Source organism: Cannabis sativa, chromosome X (assembly GCF_029168945.1).
Source record: "Cannabis sativa cultivar Pink pepper isolate KNU-18-1 chromosome X, ASM2916894v1, whole genome shotgun sequence".
NCBI lineage: Eukaryota > Viridiplantae > Streptophyta > Magnoliopsida > Rosales > Cannabaceae > Cannabis > Cannabis sativa.
The window spans coordinates 22,601,831-22,624,404 of record NC_083610.1 but is presented as its reverse complement, the minus strand read 5'-3'; the positions used below and the strand labels follow the sequence as shown (position 1 = coordinate 22,624,404).

Sequence of the window (22,574 nt, the reverse complement as noted above, 5' to 3'; positions counted from 1 at the left end):
AGAAAATAAAATTCGAACACGACCCCTTTATAAACCGGTTGACATAACACGGCATGTGTAACCACTTTATAAGCATATTTTGTTCAAACATGTCAACCAATAATACATTTATGATCTGTTAAAATACTAAAATAACTTTATATAAGTCATCAACATGTCAGATTTGTGTTAGCCATGTCAACTCGAACACGACTCGTTTATTGAACAGGTTAGACGAGCAAACCCGAACATGACCCAAACTCATTTAAAGCAAAACACAAACTTTCATACGAATTTCGAATCGTATTATCGTGTTTGACCCGTTTTGCTGGCCCACGCCCTAACCATTGGTGCCCTTTTTCTATGCATAAGTGTATGCCATTCATCAATTATCTTATTTAATAAATTTATAATTCATCGATGTTTTTTAATGAACATAATTCATCAAATTTAACATTAAAATTTTCAATAAATTTGTGAAGAAATAAAGACCGCTTCTTTATTTGTGTGGTTGGTTTGCTTCAATGATCATAGAAACAAATGGGTGACCAAGTCAGAGATTGGTCCCTTCTCCCCGATGAAATCTGGGCAATCGTCGGCCGATACATCCACAACTCCATCGACCTTCTCCGATTCCGAAGTGTCTGCACTTCATGGCGAAATCTCATCCCTCCATCCCACAAGTCCACTCCTCTTCTCCGTTTCAACTTTCCTTTCCCTCCTTACCCATCACTCGTCGAAACCTTCGTCTCCGAAACCACAGTCTACCGCATCAACCTCCCCACTCTCCACAACCCATCAACTTCTTCTTCTTCTTCTTCTTCTTTCGTTAAGGGTTGGTTGATCAAGATTGAAGAGTTTGAAAGAGGAAAGTTTCGACTTTTAGACTCACTCTCATGTCGTCGAATCAAGGATATCACTTCAGGTTGTGAAAATCTCTTCGATATATCTCAATTGAGTTTGACAAAGCTCACTACCGCTTATGCCCTTAAATACGTTAAGGGTTCTTCTTCTTCAGTACTTGGTGTGAACAAAGTGGTCCTTTCTCCCAATGACTGCTCAATCTTTGTAATTTACGATAATGGGAAACTGGGTTTTGCTCAGAAAGGTGAGGAGGATATTACCCTTGTTGATTATCGGATTTTGGATTACAATGATCTCACTCTTTTTAGAGGTCAACCTTATGTCGTTGACCGATGGGGTACGGTTTCTTGGATTGATTCTTCATTGAGAGTTGTTCAATACTCACCTCCTTTGTTTGGATTTGGTGATAGAAAACATTTGGTTGTGTCAAAAAGTGAGCTTTTTGTGGTTGATAGGTACTTTGATGAGAAGAGTAATACTTCTACTACTCCATACCCAGATGAGAACAGTATCAATGTTGTTGAAGAAGGTGGTGTGAATTTCAACTTGTTTAGGCGCCACCCTAATCGTCGTGGTAGACACGATTTCAATCATCCCAAAGCAGTGGATTTCAAGGTGTTTAAGCTTGATGAAGAATGGGGGAAATGGATTGAGGTTAAGAGTTTGGGAAATGATGTGTCTTTTGTTTTGACTTATGACTGTTGTTTCTCTATTTCAGCTTCTGAGTTTGAAGGGTTTAGAGAGAATTGCATTTACTTTACTGAACAATTTGATATGGATTTAGCTCTTAGAAAGTTAGGTAGACTTGGTGGATGTGTTTTCAGCTTAGAGGATCATACCATTGATGATCTTCCCACCACACCTGGCTACTCCCAAATCTTTTGGCCACCACCTATTCCAACAAGGCTTTGCACACCCCAAATGTGAGTACTAATTACTAAGGTTTTTGAATGATGTTGGTGATGACTAGTAGTGTTTGTTATGTTTACTTATGTCTATGGTTTTTTTGAATCATTCCAATTTGGTTGATTGAATCATTCCAACTGAGGAGCTTTTGAATTAGTGTTTTCTCCAACATGATTTTATCTTAGAATCTGAACAAAAAGTATTAGGCAGTTTTGCATAGTTTATGGAACCCATGTACTTCTATATTATTATGAATATTTTACATAGATATCAATGATTTTTTTGCATAGTGAGGCAGTTTTGTTTGCAGCTAAAGACTATTACTTGTCAAACCATGTGTGAGGAAAGAGTTATTAGATGTTATTTATCATGTTCTTATTGGTTGTATAATATCATATAATTGACAGGTGAAGAGGAGTCAAATAAGGAAGGCTTGAAATTTGGAGAGAATCTGTTTCGTCCATCAATGACTTCACAATTATATATGTGTATAATCTAGCTGTAGTAGGGGGTCTGTTCTTGATTGTAATGATGTTATTTGATTTTGATTGAATGAATATGAGCAATTGGGAGAGACTGGCCCATGTACATGTTATATATGACCCCATAAGAAATGTGTTGGAAGAAGGAGGTTATGTATGATTTGTATTGGACAACTCCAAGAAGATAGGAGGGATTTTCCTCGAACACACTTGGTAATTTTCTCATGTAGTACTATGATTTGGTTTACTTCTTATAATACATTTTCTTTGGGATCATTGCTATAATTGCACTATGATATTTTTGTAAATCCATTTGAATTATTACTTTAGTTCTTGCAATTAATCTTTTAATTTAATTCAAAAAAATAGTTATAAACATAGTTTAATAAAAACCCAATATATATTTTTCTTATAAAAGTGATGGGAATAATTTTTTTTTGTAAAGTTTAAATAAAATGCAGTTTCAAAATTTAAACTTTTGACTAGTATAACCTATTTTTCTGCCAACAGATAAGATAACACTTTCAAAGACTACGACCGATAAAACTAGGTAACACCCATAAAGAGCACCAATCAAATTTGTACAAATATTGTATCAAAAATAATTAATGGAAAACAAAATCAAATACGCAAGAGTAAGATAAGAGAAAAAAATAAAAGTCAACATTAACAATAATAATAATAATCACTTGACTATCTAAAATCAAAGCACTCTGTTTTGATTTGTGTTACAATAAAGATTTAAGCTTTGAGAGAAAACAGAGCAAAATATTAAACAAATAATAATGAACATATCACAGTGGTCTGACCTTCCCAAAGAACTCTTGGAGATAATAGATAATTATCTCAACACCAAAACAGACCATAACAGATTCAGATCAGTTTGCAAATCATGGAGATCCTCTCTTCTTCCGTACCAAAACACAGTCGTTTTACCACCCAAAGTTCCATACTTGGGACCACCCCATCTCAGAAAAACCTCTCTTCTTCTAACCCATTTCACAGTCTACCATCTTTCTCCACCACAGATCAAATCCATGGCTTCTTCTTTATTATGGGGTTGGATAATAAAGGTCATGGAAAATCAACAACTGGGTCATCATCATCTTATTAATCCTCTCTCCCCAATCAAAGTTCAACCTTTGCCTGACTCGTTCCCCAACTCACTCAACTCATTACAATTCCGAGTCACTGAGTTGACCAAGTCATACTCTTTACAATGCTCTAATCTCAACTACAAAGTGGTTTTGGACCCAAATCATGATTGCCCATCTATCATGATTGTAGCAACTGGGGTTTTATGGCACTTGAAATTAGGACAAGATAGGTGGACAGCCATAGATGACTCGGTCTCTCAACTCTCTTATGAAGATGTTATTTTCTATAAAGGAAAGTTCTTTGCTGTTGATGAGTTTGGAAGAACTGTAGTGATTGATTCAGCTTTGAAAATCACTGAGATTGCTTCTAAGATTTCATGTGGTAATAATGGTGATAGGAAGAGTTTGGTTGAGTTGAATGGTGAGTTGATTTTGGTTGATAGAACAAGTGTTGTTGGGTTTGAAAAATTCAAGCTTTACTTTCTCAATCAAGATCAGAAAAGATGGATTGAGTTTTATAGCTTAGGTGATCAAATATTGTTCTTGGGTGAAGATTGTTCATACATTATATCTGCTAAGTGTTTTGGTGGGTGTAGAGGAAATTGCATAATCTATAGTGATCCACAGTTCAAAGTTTACAACTTGGATGACAGGAGTTTAGTACCGGTGAATCAACACCCGGAATACACTAACATCTTCAGCCCGCCTGACCGTCCTCCTCCACCGCCACCACGCCGAACAAGGCGAAGCTCAATTGTGAGTTGCCTTAGGCCTTTGTTATGATCAATGTATAATTCTATCTTTCTTATGTTGTTTTGAATTTCTTTGTTACATATTCATTAAGCTAATTAGGACTTTTGTTTCTTTTTTTTTCGAACTATGACATGTACTAAATCGTGTAATAAATCGTGCTTGTAAGTTGTATTAATCTTCCAAATGGATTATGGTTGGACTAATCCAATGTATTGGAGGATTCCTTTCTTACTATGTTTAGATTTGATGTGTTCACTAGTTATGGAAAAAGATTTTTGTGGTAAACTAACAAGAAGTGTAGTACTCTAATGGCACAATCAAAAATGAAACAAAAACCAGTTTAACGAGGTTCATCACTTTTTTTGTGGTGACTAATTCCTAGAAGTATTTAATAATGAAGGAATACTGGGGTGATTATAAAGTTAATCTTATTAACAATAGTATCTTATACCTAACAAATTAACTCACCTGAGAGTATAGTAATCAAACACACACTATCTCTTTTAACATCCCTCCATACCATTATAAATTATTTTCATCTAAAATCACACACTAAATCGTCACCTAGAGAAGTAGTACACAAAACCTTATATAGACAAGGTACCCAAGTAATTAACTGACTAAATTATTTGTTTTAACTAACAGTTTCCTAGATGAGTCTAAGTGGTACCAATAAGTTACTAAAATCCTTCTACAAATTTTTTTAACACTTTATTAAATAAAATATACATGCCCAAAGTAATATATTTTTTTTCTTCGTATTACCAAAAATACACAATGAATTAGTTTAGCATGCATGTACAATCTCATTACAAATTATTTAAAAGCAACCTCTACCCTAGATCAGCAAATGTGATGGAGCTTCGTCTGCGATGTTCGTAAAGGTCTGACAATAGAGTTTGGTTAGATTGATTTCTGGGTTTTTAGTTTGGTGAAGATGGAGCTATGTTTTTATTTTATTGAAAAAGTTTTAATTAATTTAATAATTTTTATACTTTAAATTTATTTTAACATTATTGATTTTTTTATTTACTTTTCTTTAATATTTATATATTTAAATGGCTTTTTAATTTTTTAAATAATATTTAATTTAAAAATTAAAATTAAATGATTTGAACTAATAAAAAAAATGACAAGTGAGCACTTACTTGACTTCTAGAACTCTAACATAAAATAGTTTTACGGCAAAAAATATATTACTTACATATTTATTTACTAGTGTAAAACTTTAGTATTTTCATGGCAATTTACTCTAAAAAAATCTTAATAGAGAAGTCATTTTGACAAGACACCAGAACTTGTTGTATATAAATACTCTTTGTATAATTATACAACGAAAGAGTGGAAAAAAAAAAGATATTTTTTGGAGAGAATATAATGAATATAACACAATGGTCTGATCTTCCCAATGACCTATTAGAGATCATCATCATCAATCTCCACACCAAAACAGACCTTACCAGATTCAGCTCAGTCTGCAAAACATGGAGACTCTCAGCTCTTCCTTACAAAAACAGAATCATTTTACCATCCAAAGTTTCTTTCTTGGATCCTCTTCATATCAGAGAATCCTCTCCTCTACTCCTCACTGAGTCTACAGTGTACCTTCTCTCTTCCAATCTATGGTGTTGGATAGTCAAGATTAAAGAAAGTCAACAACTTGGTCAACACCACCAGATGATAAACCCTCTCTCACCATTCCAAGTTCACCCTTTGCCTCACTTGCTCCCCAAAGTACTAAACTTGTTACAATTCCAAGTCTTTGAGTTGACCAAGTCTTACACTCTCCAATACTCTAATAATCTCAACCACTGTCACTACAAAGTGGCTTTGGATCCAAATCTTGATTGCCCATCTTTGATGATCGTGGCAGGTGGGGTTTTATGGCACTTGAAACTATCCCAAGATAAGTGGAGTACTATAGATGACATGGAATCTCAACTCTCATACCAAGATGTTATTTATTGCAGAGGAAAGTTCTTTGCTGTTGATGAGTTTGGGAGAGCTGTGGTAGTTGATTCTTCTACTTTGAATGTCACTGAAATTGCTTCTGTGATTTCTGATGGGAATGGTGACAAGAAGAATTTAGTGGAGTTTAATGGGGAGCTTCTTTTGGTGGATAAATGTAGAAGTGTTAAGGTGGAAAAATTCAAACTTTACAAGCTGAATATGGAGAAGAAAAGATGGGTTGAGATAGAAAGTTTAGGTGATCAAATATTGTTCTTGGGTGAAGATTGCTCATACATTACATCTGCTAAGAATTTTAGTGGGTGTAGAGGGAATTGCATAATCTATAGTGATTCAGAGTTCAAAGTTTACAACTTGGATGACCGGAGGTTTGTACCGATGAATCAACAGCCGGAATACATTAACATCTTCAATCCATTTCAGCCTCCTTCTCTGCCACACTATGGACACAACTATGGTTAGTTTAATTAGGCTCTTTTGTTGCTTTATTGCTTAGTAGACTTAGTGAGTTTGTATTAATCTTCCAAATGGGTTATTGTTGGATTAATCTAATGTATTGGAGGATTTAGTTGTTCTTACTATGTTTAGATTTGATGTGTTTTATGTCAAAGACAATGTTCAAAATGATTGACAAGTTCAATTTTTCATGTGTTTACTCTATCTAAGATTAGCTATTTTAGATGCTGAAAAGGAAATTGTTTGATGAAATTATTGGAGACAAGAGAGTAACATTATGTAGAAACAAAACAACAACAACAACAATAGAAGAAGAAGATTTTTACAAACTTGTTTTGGATAACATCAAAAGCTGAATTTCCTTAGTCCAAGAGGGGTAGTTCAAGTGCTCAGTCAGTTCGTGGTTTTGCTCCCACGAAGACCGAGCTTCGAGTCCCTTTCGAACATCTAACATCAAATGCTCAGTAAGTGAACTTGAGCTACTGAACATCAAGTGCTCAGAAGCTGAAGTTCACCCTTAAAAATAGATTACTATCTTAAGGGTAATTTGAGGCCAAATTCCCTTATATTTTCATTTTTATAAAGTTAACCCCATCATTCTTGTTTTGGGTGGTAATTAAATATTTGCCAATTTCGTTTCATGTGCACCTATATTGTTGGAGTTGATTAGGAGAGTTGAGGAAGAGGACCCTTTGTATGTATGTCTCTTGCAGAACTGCTTTAGGGTCCTTGTTGGAGATTTTTCTTACTTCAAATTACAATGTTGGTGAATTGATTGGGGTACAACATCTTTTCCCTTTTGTCAGTAAATATATGAATGTTGTGTAAGAAAAATAGAACAACCTATTTGCAAGAAAGTGATAAGAACCAAACACAACACCAATTAATCGAAACCAGATCAGAGAATGAACAACAAGAAACCAGAAACAAAACTCGAACATAAAAGCATAAATTGAACTCAAGAACTTACGTGGTTGGGCAACACAATCAATGGAGTCTTTGCTCATCGCATAAACCTCTCTTGAGATCTCTCAATCAAACACACGAGAGTATCTTTCACAACCCTCTAACCCTCAATCTCTCTTCTGTTTTTCCTTCTAGCTAAAGGCCTAACTAACAAAACTATTAGTAGCCGTTAAGTTGGTTGGGGACAAAACTGTTAAAGAAACTGTTGGTAACTGAGTGGTTCAAGGGGTCAAACCTCAACAGTAGAAAAAGTATTATTGTTATCAGCCAAAAGTTTAGAGCTTGAAGATCTTGACTTGATGCTATATGGAAGTGAGAAGGCTATTAGTTCCTCTTATAACTAAATATTTTGGCTTATTTGAAATCTTCCCTTCGAAGTTCCCTATGGTTTTATCCTTTTTTGTTGCTACGTGTTAAAGAGTCCTACATTGATAATGTGTAGAAATTAAAACCAATTCATTAATAATGACATGGAAAAATAGAAACCAATGGGAATCAGACACATCATCAAAGACTTGGACAGAGTTAGTTAAAACAGTTTGTTTACTATTTCAGTAGTAAATGCTAACCGACATGTGCCTCTAGTTCAAGACTCATTCGAACCTTTCTAAAATCTGTGTGTTCATTAAATTCTATCGTTTACATTCTTGCATTTAATTTTGTTGATTTCTGGTTTGGCTTCTGTGTTTCATGCTAGTTGAGGTTGTTGTTGAAACAATTTATATAGTAGGATTGATCATGGCCTATCCATGTATAGTATACTAATACTGTGTCGTGAACAAATTTGTAGATGAATGAAAACTCTCTAGATTGAATATTCAAACTTCTTATTGGAATTCTTTTGAGGATATTTGCTTTTGGCACTGATTTTGGATGTTATAATATGCAGATTAGATTTTATTACTGAAATCTACTAGTTAATTAGTTGGGGTTATTTAGTATAATTTTTCTATTTTATTTTATTTTTTGCTAATGGGAATTTCTGTAGCCTAAATTTGACATGTATCAAATTATGTCTACTGAATTCTTTTAGCTGTTAAAAAATTATTCCTGAACTATTAAAATTGTTAGATTTTAGATCTAAGAATCTTTGTCCAATTTCATTCAATTTTACTAATTTACGAAATTGTTTGATGAAATCATTGGAGACAAGAGAGTAACACTATGCAAAGAAAACAGCAACAATAGAAGAAGATTTTTTACAAACTTGTTTTGGATAACACAAACTTAGAACACATTCAATTCAAAAGCCGAATTTCCTTAATCCAAGAGGGGTAGCTCGAATGCTCAGTAAGTGATTTTGCTTCCACAAAAACCGAGGTTCGAGTCTCTTTCGAACGCGTAACGTGATAAGATATTCTATACCTTCCTTCATTTAGGGGTTTGTGAAGCATTGAGATGTTTTAGAAGAGCATTAGCAGATTGCTGGGCAAAATAATTTTGCCTGAGCCTGACATATGGTAACCCAACAAATGACAAAATATCAGCAGGTTTTGAGAATGAAAGTATTTCGTACCACACTTGGTTCTTCTCATCAAGCTCAATTGAGAACCGTTCTTCCCCAGCCTGCCACCAAAATTAGCAACTTCACTATCTATATTTTGCCATATAATGCCTTCAAAATAGACTATTATCTTTCATAGTAATTTGAAAGTCAAACCCTTTTATATTTTCATTTCTATAGAGTTATACTCTTTAATGTAGGCAAATGTTAACAAATTTAAGGTCTCTATCCAATTTGGTTGTTTAATCGCAAATTATTGTTATGCTAATATCATTTTGCAAAAGAACTTTCTTCTAAAATGACACTAAAAAAGGTAAAGCCAAAGTTGAGTAAAGTGAGAGACCAGTAAGTGGCCTTGAAGGGTACCACTTCCAAAGCTAAAAGAGGAAAGAGATTGCTTTTCCTTTCCCTTCTTCTTCTCATCCACATACACAACCTTAAGTGGCATCATCACCCATGGCAGAAACTCTTTCACACAAACACAAAACTTTTCTCCAACTTGTGTTCGAGTTTTGGGGTCCACAAATGCCCAATCCAACCCAAAATGCCTAAATATCAAATTCAGATGATTCATAACAAAAAAGAAACCATTTTGACATTTATACAAACATGTTACATACATACCTCCAAGATTGGAGAGCATTCTTGCCCTTTTCATATGTGTCAATGCCAGAACCAACCAAAACACGTTTGTGGTTTAAAAAAAAGCCATCTTTGGAGAGCCCTTTATCTTGTTTGAGGGAATTAAGTGGGTTAGCACTAGCTCCTATGTATTTTGCATCATAGTTCAAACTATCTGATCTGGGCATATACATAACAATCATTGTAAGCTTAAGTTGAATAGTGAAAACTGTAAAGTTTGAGTCTTTTTAGTATTTATAATTAAGTTACCTGTCAATACAAGATTTCCAATCCTCAGGAGATGGCCGAGCCCAGCTGAAGAAAACCATGTTCCTCAATTTGGTTAAGATTAAGAAGTATGAGCCCCTATCTAATGATTTCAAGTTTAAAAGAAAGAGAGAAGGGAATTTGTTGCAGATGAGTCAAAAAAAAAAATTTATTCATTAGAATATAAAAATCTATTTAGAAGTAATATTAATAGGGAAATTTGGAAAACTATACATTAAAAATCCTAATATTTTATGCTTAAACCAATACATTTCAAAATAAAAAATATATGACACTTTTATTAAAAACTAAAGAATAACTCTCACATAACAACCGAACCCTCACCATTCAAACCCCACCTGACCACCGCGTACGACCCAAATCGTCACTCCTCACCACCGCGTACGACCCGATTCAAACCCCACCTCTCCACCGCGTACGACCCAGGTCATCACCCCCTCACCACCGCGTACGACCCGACCGCCCCCTCTGAAATTTTTTTGGGCTTTTTTTTCAATTTTTCTGGGCTTTTAAGGGGTCGGGTCCGATGGGGCCCGATGCTTGTCCGATGGGGCATTTTTTGGGGTTTTGAAGTCGGGTCCGATGGGCCCGATACAAATTTTTTTGGGTTTTAAGGTCGGGTCCGATGGGCCCGAGCCCCGTCCGATGGGGCCCGATGCCCCGTCTGATGGGGTCCGATGGGCCCATCGGACCCGACCTTAAAACCCAAAAAAAATTGAAATTTTTGCGGCTTTGGGTCTCCGTCGGCGTCTCCGTCAGAGTGGTGCGGCTTTGGGTCTCCGTCGGACTGGCCTCGGTCGGAAGTGGGGCTCGACTCGTGGTGGGTAGTGGGGGGTTCGTGCGAAGTGGGCAGAGAGAATGGTGAGGGTTCGGTTGAGAAAGAAGCTAGAGAGATAGAGGAAGAGAGAGAGTTGGGGTGTTGTTATGTGAGAGTTATTCTTGAGTTTTTGATAAAAGTGTCATATATTTTTTATTTTGAAATGTATTGGTTTAAGCATAAAATATTAGGGTTTTTAATGTATAGTTTTTCAAATTTCCCTATTAATAATATATAATATTTTGGTAGAGAAAGTAAAGATTTATTTTAAGGCTAATTAAAAATTTTATCCCTGAATTTTGACATGTTCTAAATTATGCCCCTTAAACTTTTGAAGTCATTAAAAATGTCCTCTGAACTATTGAGATTGTTGGATTTAAGGATTTTTTTTCCAATTTTAGTACAAAGTCTAACATGGATGAAATTTCAGAGGACATAATTTAGTACATGTCAAAGTTCGAGGGGCATAATTTGGTAGATATCAAAGTCTGGGGAGCATGGTTTAGTACATAAACAATCACTGAAATAGTAAAATTGAATGAAATTAGACAAAAGTCCTTAAATCTAACAATCTCAATAGTTCAGGGGGCATTTTTAACGACCTTAAAAGTTCAGGGAGCATGATTTGGTACATGTCAAAATTTATGGGACAAAAATCCCAATTAGCCTTATTTTAAAGTAATTTACCCCTAAACTTCTTTTTTTTTTTTTTGAGTGTAGCGTAATGGTATTCTTACAATCAACTAATAGCTTATAGCTTAAAGGTCTTGGGTTCGAACCCATGACCTCTCCCTTTTCCCATTCCTCCCTCACCACTAAGCTAGCCTTAGTGGCTTATACCCCTAAACTTCTTAAACTATGGATTTCGGCACCATCAATTCTTTTACTGAAATTTTAGGAGCTAAACTCCCCAAAATACACAATTATTTTGTTCCTTACTTTTTCGTTAATTTTTGACTGTTAAATATTAAATAAATCTGCATGTTGTACATGTGACATGCTTTTATTAGTCCACATCATTTTATTTATTTAAATATTATAAAATTATTATTTTTTTTGGTTTATTTTTCTTTTTTTTTGTTCTCCTTCTTAGCGTTTACCACCTCACCATTGCATTGTCGCCCAACCCAACTGTTACCATTGTCGTCACCACATCACTGCCACCACCAACCAACACCACCCAACTCTTACTACCACCACCACCGCCACATCACTGCCGCCACCACAAACACCACCTCACTGTTACCACCATTATTATACTAAATCAACAAAAATTAGAAAAAAAAATCCAAAAATAGAAATCCCAAATGGCAAATCTAAAATTAGATAACTATATCAATCGATTTCGAATTTGAAATCGCACTATAAACCCCTAAACAGTAACAAAAACCCAAAAAACCCCAAGATTAAGAGAAGGGGGTTGGACGAAACTGTTCTTCATTTATTCTTTAAACGTTTATTTTAATTTAATACTATCATTTACTGCAAAAACAGTTTGAATTGATCAGTTATGTAAACCTAATAGACACTTGCTTTCTATATAAAGGGGTGATCCAAATCAAATAAACTAAGCTGAAATCATTACCAAAAGTGGATTGAGCAGACTAAGTTCTGACTGTACACTATCTCTTATCTTCTCTTTATTTTTGCTTTCATTTTTATCTATTTTGTAGCTTATACTTTGAGTACTCACTATTCTAATCGAGTACTCGCATAACTGTTAGTAAATATTCTAATATGTTTGAATATTAGCAGTATTTGGTATTGTCTAAATTCCTCCGATAACACATTAATATTCCATTTGTAGAGGAACTTGAAATTCATGAACAATATTTTGGCTAAGAAAATGAATTTGTAAGAATATGAGACAGTAACATTGAGGAAGTTGAAAGTTGTGAAAAATCAATTTTTTAGCTAAATTTAAATGAATTTTTAAGGTTATATAAATGGAATTTTTAGACTTCCCTTCTCCCTAATATCTTTAATCAAATTCACATTATAATAGAGATTTTTGTTCAACAACAACAACAACAACAATTCATTTTAACTTTGCTCTATACCATTTTCTTAATCTCATTATACATTTCCTCCATTCACAATACCTTTTAACACTTCATTTTATGCTAAAAATATGTAAATGCTTCATTCATCTCTTTGAGTTGCACTTGCAAAAACACACACACACAAAAACAATTAAAAAACTTCCCCCCCCCAAAAAAAAAAAGACCCATCTTTTTCTTCTATATACAAATTGGGCCACATCTCCTAAAACAGGCCCAACCAAAACCCAAAGCTCAAGCCCAAACAACAAGAAAACAACAAAGCCCAGCCCATTCGTATATGTACAAAATTTAACTTAAAACTAGGCGCGTTTTTCTACAAAATACACCTCATTGAGTACATAGACACAGGTGAATCGGCTGCTGGTACATCGTACACCCTCGGATGATCACTCTCCAATCCATAATCCATCATCGGACGGTGCTCCAAATCCTCATCATGATCATACACAAACTCAGGTATCTCTATCTCATTCCTCCTCACCTGTTCCCATAGGTAATCAAGTCTGCTAACGTACCTTAGCTTCCCATACAACCTACCACACACAATCACAAACTTAATTAATTAAACAATTAATACCATTTTATTTTATTCAACATAAATTGAATCTTTCTACTTTTATAAATGATTACAAGCTTAATTTTTAATAATTTTCTTTTAATATAAAAAACTTAAATAATTTATAACACTAACAAAACAGAAAAATTACTTAGTTTTGTGGTGCTGATTTGTACTAGTTTTAAAAAATAAAAATAAAATCAAATTATTATTTAATAAAATAAAAGATTAATATCTTCCACAAACTACAAAATAGTATTGGTAAATACAATTTACATATTTATTTTGCTATCCAAAATAATTATTTAATTAAATTTTTTATTACGTTAAAACATTCTCCAAAATTTTAAAAAATTAAAGAAATTTAACAAAACCAGAGTTAAAATAACATGTTACATAGTTATTAGATTGTTTCAACACTACTTTATAAAATATCTTAAATAAATAAAAAAATTATACGAAAAAACTTATTATACCAAAAAAAAAACGTATACAGTATCGTATCGTAGAATCACCTAAAAGTATTTAAATTTAATTAAATTACTTATGGTAATCCAATAATTAGGTATTTAATTATTATTCTAATTTCTCTTTCTCTTAGCCTCATCCATCCGTTGAATAGTAATAATAACACAAATCAACAAATCAAAATTAATTAACTTAATTACGTAATTAATTGATTTCTGTTTGTCTTACCCTCCTCCGGTGAACAGTAAACGCCCAAACGTAGCGAGAAAAAGCCGAGACTGTAAACCAGGATGAACGAAATACACAGCTTCAAGATTCTCCTTAACGTTCATCGGAATCGCTTCATAGATCGATCGCAAAGCAGAGATTCCAGGAAAATTCTCGCTTCGTTGAACTCCAGTATGTACGTACAACACCGAGAATTTCCTTTTCCCCAATCGCGGGAAAATCTTCTCCTCCAAATACTTTCTCAGAACATCAACACTCAAAATCCGAGCTACATAAAACAACGAACGAACGATCCAAATATTTCAATACTCAAACAACAAGAACAGCAGAAAAACTGAAAAAATGAATGAATACGTACCGGGAAAGAATTTTCCGATGATACGAAGGATCTTGCGACCTTGTTTATCCTTGCCTTTGATCTTGAAAACCTCAAGCTTTTCCAGGAGTTGTTCTTGTTCAGATTCGGATATTTGGCTACACATTTTTTTTTTGAGAGAAAATTCTGAGAATGAAATTGAAATATTATAAAAAAGGAAAAGAGAAAGATGATTGGATTGGGAGAAAATGAAATTTAATATAAAAAGGAGTGAAAAATAATTAATAATTTAAATAATTAAATTTATTTATTATAATAACGACATAAATATGACCAGTCCTTATTAGGGAATATTCTATGGAATCTTCTCTTTTATTTTCTGAACAAGAGGACAGTTCTTTCAATGGTTATGGTTATGACACGTGTCGTTTGAGATGATCTTGGCCGTTGTTTTTTAATAAATGAAGGACGATAACTACGGGATTTAGGAATGGGATAAAGTCGAATGCGGCAAAATGTTCGGCGGTGGTAGTAGATAGGGTGATGGTAAAGCTTATTAAATATGTGTAATAATTAATAATTATATAAAATAGGTTTTATGTGGGCAGTGGATATGATTTTCCTCATATTGGGCCATGTTGTGGGCCACTTTTGTTGGATAATTATAGACTCTGATGTTTTGCCTATGGGCCTTTACTGTTTGGTGGGCCCCACATTTTGTTGTGTTGTAACTCGATTTATCGAGTGAGACACGATAACATGATTTGAAATTTGCACGAAAGTTAGTGGGTTTAGGTTTATCTTGAATGGGCTCAGATCGTATTCGAGTTTAACTCGTCTAACTTGTTTGATATATGGTTCGTGTTTAGATTAGTACAATTAATGTGAAACTGCTCCTGTTAATGAATTATTTAAAGTTATTTTAATACTTTGATAAATTATAAATGGATTATAAACACGTTGAAAATGTCATAAGCATCAGGCCCGGCCCTGGGCATAGGCGGGCTAGGCCTGTGCCTAAGGCCCACCTATCCCAGGGGCCCAAAAAAAAATATTCTCCTTTTAAAATTATACAATTTTTTTTACTGATTTTCAAAAATACTATATTTTTTTTAAATAAGGGCCCAAAATAAATTTTTTTTCTATGGCCCACTAAGAGTTAGGGCCGGCCCTGATAAGCATATACACGAATCGTGTTGTATCAATCTGTTTATAAATAGAGTTGTGTTTGAGTTTTATTTTTTGATACGATTATATAAGAAGTTATGCAATACATGAGTCTTAACACAACACGAACATGACTTGAAAATACGAATTATTACCCCTACCGATATTATGTAAGCTATGCATAAATCTATTTGATCAGATTACAATAATATTAGGTTACAAATGTTTTAATTATAATTCGTTTAATGTATAATAATAATAATTAACACAATAATTTTGACGATTTATAAAAGTAATTTATTGTCCTTTGCATACATTTAATGATATTGTAAAATGTATGCCGAATTTAACTTTAAAATTGTAATAAATTTGGCTAAACATATAGAATGAGTCAAATTTGTAGTCATTTTTTATATATAATCTTTGCACATATTAAAAAAGATAGCTTTAACGAAGTTGCAAAAGATGTGTCAAAATTGATACATAGTCAAATTTGATATACAATAAATATTATATTTTTGCCACTAGTTAATGATCATATTAATATTGAAAGCTTTTTTTTTTCTTAACTTATTTAATAGTTTTTTTATATATATGTATTCAATAAGAATTAATTCATTTTGTTGGGTTTTTGAATTAATTTAAACTTTATGATTTAGAATACATATGTAGAAATTAAATTAAATTAAATATAAATTTTGTTCATTTTTTGAACTAAATTTAACATAAAACACACACTTTTTACTAGGATTGGCTATGAAATTTAGTGGGCCATAGAAAAAAATCCAACTCTTATTTAAAAAAAATGTATAATTTTAAAAAAAGAAAAAAAAAATTTTGCCCCTAAATTTGGTAAACTCTAAGCACAAATCTAACTTGTTTATGCCCAACAGTACTTAGCCTACCTCCTATAAGGAATGGTAATATTTCATTTCTTTAAACAATTTAATAATATATATAATTTACAACTTAAAAAATGGTTTAAAAATATACACAAATATAATTGGGCATAATTGAATTTTGGAAGAAAATAAAATGTTTGATAAGTACTAAAAAAGAAAAGAAGTTTTAAATAATGTAATGAGTTGTTCAACCACTATTATGTTTGTTTTCATGATTTTTGTCTACTTTGGGTAATGAGGTAGAATTGTATATGTAAATCTATCTTATCTTATCTATAACACTATATAAAAATATAAATATATATTGATTGAGTGAGGATTATGAGGTGAGGAAGTTGCTGTGTTATTACGTACCCAATTGGCCGCCTTGGCAATGGCCACCATGCAGTTGCCAAACACACATAAATAGTCTTAATTAAATCTAATCATCTTTTTTATTTGTATAGATATCTTAATAATTATACTTTTACATATAAATTAGAAGAAGAATAATGTTTAAAACATAATATTACAAACCAACGAAAAATAATTTTTAAAAAATATTATTAGCTAATCATAGGAGGCCACTTATAATAAGTGTTGGGCACTACTAATACTATATAATAATGCTCAATCTAAAGCCCCATTTTCTCGACTTGAAGAGACACAAATGCCTTTGCTTTGGTTTGTTTGGACTTGAGTAAACGTTTCTTCGTTAAAGTGTTTTTTTTTTCTTTTTAATGTAAAGCTTCTACTTTGTTTGGTCACTTTCTTTGAAGTGATTAATAAATTAAATTGTGTTTCTTTTGATTAGACAACCAATTTTTTTGGGTCAAAACTAAACAAACAAATCCTTCTGTTCATTTTTTTTTTCATTCAATTTATTGTGATTAACATGAATAAACATTGGAATGGACTTGCTATTCCTTAAGAAAGCTCAATCAAGTGTTTGGTTTCTTTATTAGAACTTGAAAGCCCATTCTAAAGAAATTACAATTCACCTAAACTAAGGATTTACTTTTCCACTATAAAATCACTTGAAAGCTAATTCTATACTAACAAAAGTCTATTTTACCCTATCAATCCTCCTCCACTTCTCACATTTTTGGATGTTATCATCATATTACTAATTATTTAATATTTATATGTAATTTTATTATTTTATTTTTTAATAATTAAGTTTGAGAATGTGCACATTTCCATCACATGATAAATATATTTTTTTGCTAAGAATATTATTTATTTTTTCAATTTATAAAATAATGGTAATTTAATAAAATAAATATAATTTTTGAAGAGTAAAGGGTAATTTAGTCAAAATAATAAAAGTTCTATTCCATTCTATACAATACCAAACATGATAATTCTTATTCCGTTGTTGATTCCATAATCTTTACCAAACAAAAGAATAAAAATTCCATTCCATTCCATTCTTATTCCCATTCCCATTCCATTTTCACTTAGTAACCAAACACCACCTTAAAACTCAATTTAATAAACAGAAACTTTGGGATTGGTATATTATAGGAAGAAGAAAGAGTATTAGGATTTAGGAGAAAAAAGTCCCACATGGAAGAAAAAGAGGAGGTGTATGGAAAAATAAGGGTATAAAAGGAGTGAGTTGAGAGCTGTAATAAGTATCTTTGCGCTTGGGGCAATGACGCAGCTAGTGAGGTTCTAACCGAGGCGCGTCTATTGCTGGTTGAAAACTATTTCCAAACCCCCTCTTAGGCCTTGGTTACGCCTAGGCCTTCGAGAATTTCTGGAAGGGCTCCCTTTGGGGTAAAGCCCTACAATCCTAGTACAATTTTTATTTTCTCTATTTTCTTTTTCGAGGAAATTGTAAGTGGTTTTTATTTGGAAATACAGGCAACATTTGTGTCTCACTGTTTTATGGTGCTCGAATATGTGTATTTTATTATTTTAGTTATTTTTATATTTATTCAATGATATTTACAATATATTTTTTTTTTGTGCAGGGTCATGCAATTACAATTATTGTGCTCTTCTTTATGGGATGTTTGACAAAATTGATTAAATTTTGCACTAAAACTTTTTGGCTTTGATTCATTTAAGGGAAAAATGATAGCTAGGTTGATTGAATTCTTAAAAAGGACTTACTTGGCTCATATTGATTGGGCTTGAAAAACTGCTTCGGCCACACACAGCAATGCTTTTTAAAGTCAACATTTTTTGGCATTTTGATTACTCAAACTGAGAAAACCGAAATACAAAGCATTTGTACTAATGGGATATCTCTTTTTATTTGTAATTTCATAGTTTCTTTGTACAAGCAAAGTTGTCTAATTTTATCAGGCAAAGTGACAGGTGGCTTATCATAAATCAGGAAGAAATTGATCCACTATCTCTTATCTACTAGTCTGTTGTCTATTTTATACATGTGATGAAACAGTTTTAAGTTACTTTAACTTCATTGAACAAGATTTGGTGATTGAGTAGCTTTATCTAATGGGAAACCCGATGCTTCTGCAAGCTCTGAAAATTCTAGCTCACCACTCAGAACCTGCCAAATTGCACAAGCTTTATTCAGCACTTTTATTGAAAGGATAAAGATGAGCTGAATTTTGGGATGGGATGGAATGGGAGGGTCCAATGGGGATATAGATATACCATTATGTTGTAGATAATAGATAAGAGATTTTATTGGATTAAAATCATAGGCATGTGTGATGTGATGTGATATGCTTACCTTCCCATTAATCACCCATGTTGGGAAACCTTCAATTCCAACTTCTGCACATGATTTCTCCATTAAAGTTCCTTTTTTGAATCCATTAGGGAAGCATTCCACATAATTCAAATGCTTTGCTGCTTCACGTCCAAACATCTGTTACAGTAGTAACACCAAAGAGTTTCATTTAATATTAATAGGATTGAAAACAGTGGCAAAACATGCACCTATATAAAAGCTAAGCAAAGTAACAAAGAAGAGTGAGTTTTATCAGCCTAGTCCATGGGGACAGAAAAGCAAAAATCCAATATCAGTTAAGACACATATTTCACATAGGGAATATATGGAAGCCTATATAGATAAAGTTTAAACATAGTTCAGAGAGATGAAGTACCTCTTTTTGTTCTAAACAGTGTGAACACCAGAATGCCCCATACATTTTCGCACCTATTGAATTCAAATGCTTTGCTAGAGATATAGCAAAAGGAGTTGATTCTGAGGTTATCTCAGTTGGAAAGTATGGAAGGTTAATATTATCCATGCTGTTGATAAATAAAAAAGGAAAAGTAGCAAAAGAAAGAAAAATAAATCAGTATGTATGAACGATCAAAAATCTCCTTATGCCTCAATCAATAGGTAACAAGTTCATGGTTAAGTTTTTCCCACATGAAATTTTAACATTATATAGTCTCAGTAAATTATCAGTCATGATTCTTATCTCCATCAATACATATTTTTTTTAACTAACTTTCCCGCTTAACTATATTCGAAGACCAATAATCCATGCTAATTGCTAGGAAGGTATTCAGGAGAAACTCAAACTTCAGCTTGGCAAACTACAAGCCTCACTATTTGTATGTATTGGGTTGAAGACTACCCCATTATGCATGTATAAATAAAATTTACTAAAAGTTGAAAACCAATTCAAATTCAGCAAGAGACAAAATACCAAATTAACAAGGAACAAGATAAGTCACCTTGAGGGACCAGAACGAGAGTTAGTATATGATGAGTTCAGAGTAACAATCACCAAACCGGCTACAAAGAGTTGTAAACCCAATTCTTTTTTAATCTCTGGCAACCCAAAATCCTACAGCAAAAGCCCCAACAATCAATTCTATGATCTATTTGTTAAGTAATCTATAAGAACACAGTATCAAAGAAGATCAACATACACCCACCTTAAGAGTAATGAAAAATAAGCTGAACGATAGCAGAGCCGAGAGGAGACAATAGGAGCAAGATGACCCAGAAAACTTAGTGCTTAAAATGTAAAGGAAGTATCCACTGGCAGCTGCCATGGAAGTAGTAGTACTAAGTAAAACTAAACGAGCATCAGTTTGGTTAAGTCCAAAAGGCAAGCTCTTTTGAGTAAACTGTAAACCAAGTACGGTAACTAATCCATATGCAACCATTCCAATAACTGGAAGAGGAACAACACCTGAGAATATTAAAAGGAAAACTACCATTGAAACATTTTGTGGGAAATTTCAACACCTCAAGATCAATCTGTTCAAGGCAAAGATTAAACAAAACAGAGATAATAACAATGAAACAATCAACAAAGCAAAGAACTAAAACAGATTACATTGAAAATACACAATGCACAAGGTTTATCGTCATGGAACTTTTATTGAATGAAGCTTTTAAGTACAATCTTCACAGTCAAGAATGGAACTTTAGGGTGCGTTTGGAACTAACTGTAATTAAACTATATTTTAATATACAAGGTGTGTTTAGATTTGAGGTGATAATTACTTGTGAATTTCTATTATGTTCGGCAAAATAGTTAGAAATTAAACTGAAAAATAGTTAGTAAATATTTAGAATAGAAAGTTTTTAGTAATTACACCCAATTCTCACAAGGGAGGGGCATGAGAATCGGAGGGTGTAATTAAAACCATTGAATTACCTTAAAGATGCCAAATCGTGTAATTACATCTAATTACACTCAAATCAATTCTCACAACATGTGTTAACTTAGCACTCTCTTTCTTCTCTCACTCTCTGAGATTCTTCAGCTTGTTCCAACTGGTTCAAGTAATGAAAACCAGTTTATATAGGGTAAAGGGGGAAGGAGAGTTACAAGTGGAGTTAGTTAGGATTTAACCAAATCAATAAATGGTTAAGAAGTATTTTAAAGACACATTTCTTCAAACACATTGCCTGCATTGCTTAATGAAGATGATTTTAGTAAAAGAAAGTACCGAAAATTTGAGCATAATCGCTATTGAGTATGTCGCTGCAAGAACCGCCTCCAATTGGGCAAAACACACTGGAATTGGTGAGCTTTAGGTATGTCAAATACGTCGTTTCCAATAACCCAATCGCTCCGAGTCCGCTATACAAATTATACGACAAATCTCTCGGAGAAGGAGAAGAAAACGGAGACGATGAAGAAGACGTCGTCGTATTTGGTTCCGGTTCGGAATCTTGAGAGGAGCATCTTAGAGGAAGCAACAGGGTTCTACATCCACGAAGCCAGGTAAAAGCTTTGTTCTTTTTCTGAAAAATGGTCAAGCTGAGTCGAGTTGAGCAAGGATTGAAGTGAGGAAGAGACGACCGGCATGAGAATGAGGGAGTTGAGAAGCTTGCCATGGTCGCCATTGACTCTCTCAGTCTGTGTTCTTCCGAACAGGATCTCATGGAGACGAAGGTGTGGACTTTTGACTTGGGCTTTTCATTGGGCCAGGTCCTTCGTCTTCGGCCCAATTTTTAACTTCTAAGTTAGTTTTATCTAAAAATATTTTCAAATATACCATTATTCTTAGCTTTTTGTAACAGAAATATGACAACCGATCAAGTCTTTTCGAAAAATCAGATTCAGATAAAAGAGAAAAAAAAAATTACAATATAAGATATGAAATCATTTTATTTTTCAGTTTTTTTTTGCCCATGTTAATTGGTGTCAATGCTTTCAAAGAGTTCGAGTTTAAATTGGTAGATCGTTTAGAGTCATCTCGGGTCAAAGATACCACATCATGGTGTAGTTTGTTTAGAGTAATCTCGAGTCGAAGATGCCACATTAGAGTGGCTCTTCACTCATTAGGCCCTCAAAATAAATTGAGGGGCCGTACCGATAGTTTGGTTAAGGCCCAGCTTAAGACCGATAACCCTAACCAAGTTTGTAGTGTGACTTGGCTTGGAGTCCTATCTCAAGTCTAACACTATTCTACTAAAAATAACAATCAACATCTTTTGTTTTCCTTTTATTCCAAAATACATAAATATTTTTTTTTGACACCAAGTATAAATTTGGAAATAATTATTTGACAAGTGGTGACAAATATCTCATCAATCATAAACTTATTTTGCTTTCACAAAATTTTGGAAGATGGAGAACCACAAACTTGGCTAGTATGGAATGGCTATTATTAGCTTGTGACATTTTGGAGATATCATAGTCACTCCATTACTTTAGACAAGTCCACAAAACCAAAAGGGGTAAGTTGAAAAATGCCTCTTTTATTCATCAATTAATCAAATTTACCTCTAATTTTAT

The 22,574-nt window shown here is 33.2% G+C and overlaps 6 protein-coding genes, 1 long non-coding RNA gene and 1 other non-coding gene across 10 annotated transcripts; 5 read left to right on the top strand and 3 right to left on the bottom strand.

The window, feature by feature from the left end:
• Positions 1-381: 381 nt before the first annotated feature.
• Positions 382-2,507, top strand: LOC115702643 (putative F-box protein At1g65770). Its single transcript, XM_030630063.2, has 2 exons — positions 382-1,766; positions 2,157-2,507. Exons 1-2 carry the CDS (start codon positions 520-522, stop codon positions 2,158-2,160), a joined length of 1,251 nt encoding a protein of 416 aa, XP_030485923.2. The 5' UTR covers positions 382-519; the 3' UTR covers positions 2,161-2,507.
• Positions 2,508-2,706: 199 nt separating this feature from the next.
• LOC115702669 (F-box protein SKIP23) lies at positions 2,707-4,366 on the top strand. Its single transcript, XM_061106802.1, has one exon. The coding sequence runs from the start codon at positions 3,017-3,019 to the stop codon at positions 4,109-4,111; it is 1,095 nt and encodes a 364-aa protein (XP_060962785.1). The 5' UTR covers positions 2,707-3,016; the 3' UTR covers positions 4,112-4,366.
• Positions 4,367-5,373: 1,007 nt separating this feature from the next.
• Positions 5,374-7,146, top strand: LOC133032676 (F-box protein SKIP23-like). Of its 2 annotated transcripts, none has more exons than XM_061106804.1 (2): positions 5,374-6,506; positions 6,721-7,146. In XM_061106804.1, the coding sequence occupies exons 1-2, from the start codon at positions 5,459-5,461 to the stop codon at positions 6,750-6,752; spliced, it is 1,080 nt and encodes a 359-aa protein (XP_060962787.1). In that variant the 5' UTR covers positions 5,374-5,458; the 3' UTR covers positions 6,753-7,146. The 2 variants fall into 2 exon arrangements, with proteins under 2 accessions (XP_060962787.1, XP_060962788.1); XM_061106805.1 differs by having other exon boundaries at positions 5,375-6,506; positions 6,716-7,146.
• A 1,414-nt stretch (positions 7,147-8,560) lies between these two features.
• Positions 8,561-10,070, bottom strand: LOC115703580 (UPF0548 protein At2g17695). The gene is made up of 4 exons (XM_030630809.2): positions 9,867-10,070; positions 9,600-9,776; positions 9,319-9,523; positions 8,561-9,037 (listed from the first exon to the last, which is right to left on the bottom strand). Exons 1-4 carry the CDS (start codon positions 9,923-9,925, stop codon positions 8,843-8,845), a joined length of 636 nt encoding a protein of 211 aa, XP_030486669.2. The 5' UTR covers positions 9,926-10,070; the 3' UTR covers positions 8,561-8,842.
• Positions 10,071-12,817: 2,747 nt separating this feature from the next.
• Positions 12,818-14,672, bottom strand: LOC115702644 (uncharacterized). The gene is made up of 3 exons (XM_030630064.2): positions 14,375-14,672; positions 14,017-14,284; positions 12,818-13,297 (listed from the first exon to the last, which is right to left on the bottom strand). The coding sequence occupies exons 1-3, from the start codon at positions 14,496-14,498 to the stop codon at positions 13,078-13,080; spliced, it is 612 nt and encodes a 203-aa protein (XP_030485924.1). The 5' UTR covers positions 14,499-14,672; the 3' UTR covers positions 12,818-13,077.
• Positions 14,673-17,703: 3,031 nt separating this feature from the next.
• LOC133032677 (uncharacterized) lies at positions 17,704-19,152 on the top strand. The gene is made up of 2 exons (XR_009685257.1): positions 17,704-18,162; positions 18,360-19,152. It is a non-coding gene; the product is annotated as an uncharacterized LOC133032677 (long non-coding RNA).
• On the top strand, positions 18,020-18,170 carry LOC115703372 (U4 spliceosomal RNA). The gene has a single exon (XR_004009143.2). It is a non-coding gene; the product is annotated as a U4 spliceosomal RNA (small nuclear RNA).
• LOC115702645 (thiol-disulfide oxidoreductase LTO1) lies at positions 18,619-21,735 on the bottom strand. 2 transcript variants are annotated; one of them, XM_030630065.2, is made up of 6 exons: positions 21,280-21,727; positions 20,254-20,513; positions 20,050-20,162; positions 19,467-19,614; positions 19,091-19,228; positions 18,619-18,904 (listed from the first exon to the last, which is right to left on the bottom strand). In XM_030630065.2, exons 1-6 carry the CDS (start codon positions 21,716-21,718, stop codon positions 18,812-18,814), a joined length of 1,191 nt encoding a protein of 396 aa, XP_030485925.2. In that variant the 5' UTR covers positions 21,719-21,727; the 3' UTR covers positions 18,619-18,811. The 2 variants fall into 2 exon arrangements, with proteins under 2 accessions (XP_030485925.2, XP_060962784.1); XM_061106801.1 differs by having other exon boundaries at positions 18,619-19,228; positions 21,280-21,735.
• Between the last annotated feature and the right edge of the window lie 839 nt (positions 21,736-22,574).

What these genes read in the sequence shown, in the direction of transcription:
- LOC115702643 (XM_030630063.2), top strand. Translation starts at nt 520, where the DNA reads ATGGGTGACCAAGTCAGAGATTGGTCCCTTCTCCCCGATGAAATCTGG.
- LOC115702669 (XM_061106802.1), top strand. Translation starts at nt 3,017, where the DNA reads ATGAACATATCACAGTGGTCTGACCTTCCCAAAGAACTCTTGGAGATA.
- LOC133032676 (XM_061106804.1), top strand. Translation starts at nt 5,459, where the DNA reads ATGAATATAACACAATGGTCTGATCTTCCCAATGACCTATTAGAGATC. An exon ending in ACACTATGGACACAACTATG is followed by an intron (nt 6,507 to 6,720) that starts GTTAGTTTAATT and finishes ATCTAAGATTAG; the next exon opens with CTATTTTAGATGCTGAAAAG.
- LOC115703580 (XM_030630809.2), bottom strand. Translation starts at nt 9,925, where the DNA reads ATGGTTTTCTTCAGCTGGGCTCGGCCATCTCCTGAGGATTGGAAATCT. An exon ending in TGGAAATCTTGTATTGACAG is followed by an intron (nt 9,777 to 9,866) that starts GTAACTTAATTA and finishes GTATATGCCCAG; the next exon opens with ATCAGATAGTTTGAACTATG. An exon ending in CCCTTCAAGGCCACTTACTG is followed by an intron (nt 9,038 to 9,318) that starts GTCTCTCACTTT and finishes TTTTGGTGGCAG; the next exon opens with GCTGGGGAAGAACGGTTCTC.
- LOC115702644 (XM_030630064.2), bottom strand. Translation starts at nt 14,498, where the DNA reads ATGTGTAGCCAAATATCCGAATCTGAACAAGAACAACTCCTGGAAAAG. An exon ending in CATCGGAAAATTCTTTCCCG is followed by an intron (nt 14,285 to 14,374) that starts GTACGTATTCAT and finishes TGTTTTATGTAG; the next exon opens with CTCGGATTTTGAGTGTTGAT. An exon ending in TTACTGTTCACCGGAGGAGG is followed by an intron (nt 13,298 to 14,016) that starts GTAAGACAAACA and finishes TGTGTGTGGTAG; the next exon opens with GTTGTATGGGAAGCTAAGGT.
- LOC115702645 (XM_061106801.1), bottom strand. Translation starts at nt 21,718, where the DNA reads ATGAGATCCTGTTCGGAAGAACACAGACTGAGAGAGTCAATGGCGACC. An exon ending in TATTTTTCATTACTCTTAAG is followed by an intron (nt 20,163 to 20,253) that starts GTGGGTGTATGT and finishes CTTTTGCTGTAG; the next exon opens with GATTTTGGGTTGCCAGAGAT. An exon ending in ACTGTTTAGAACAAAAAGAG is followed by an intron (nt 19,229 to 19,466) that starts GTACTTCATCTC and finishes CTACTGTAACAG; the next exon opens with ATGTTTGGACGTGAAGCAGC.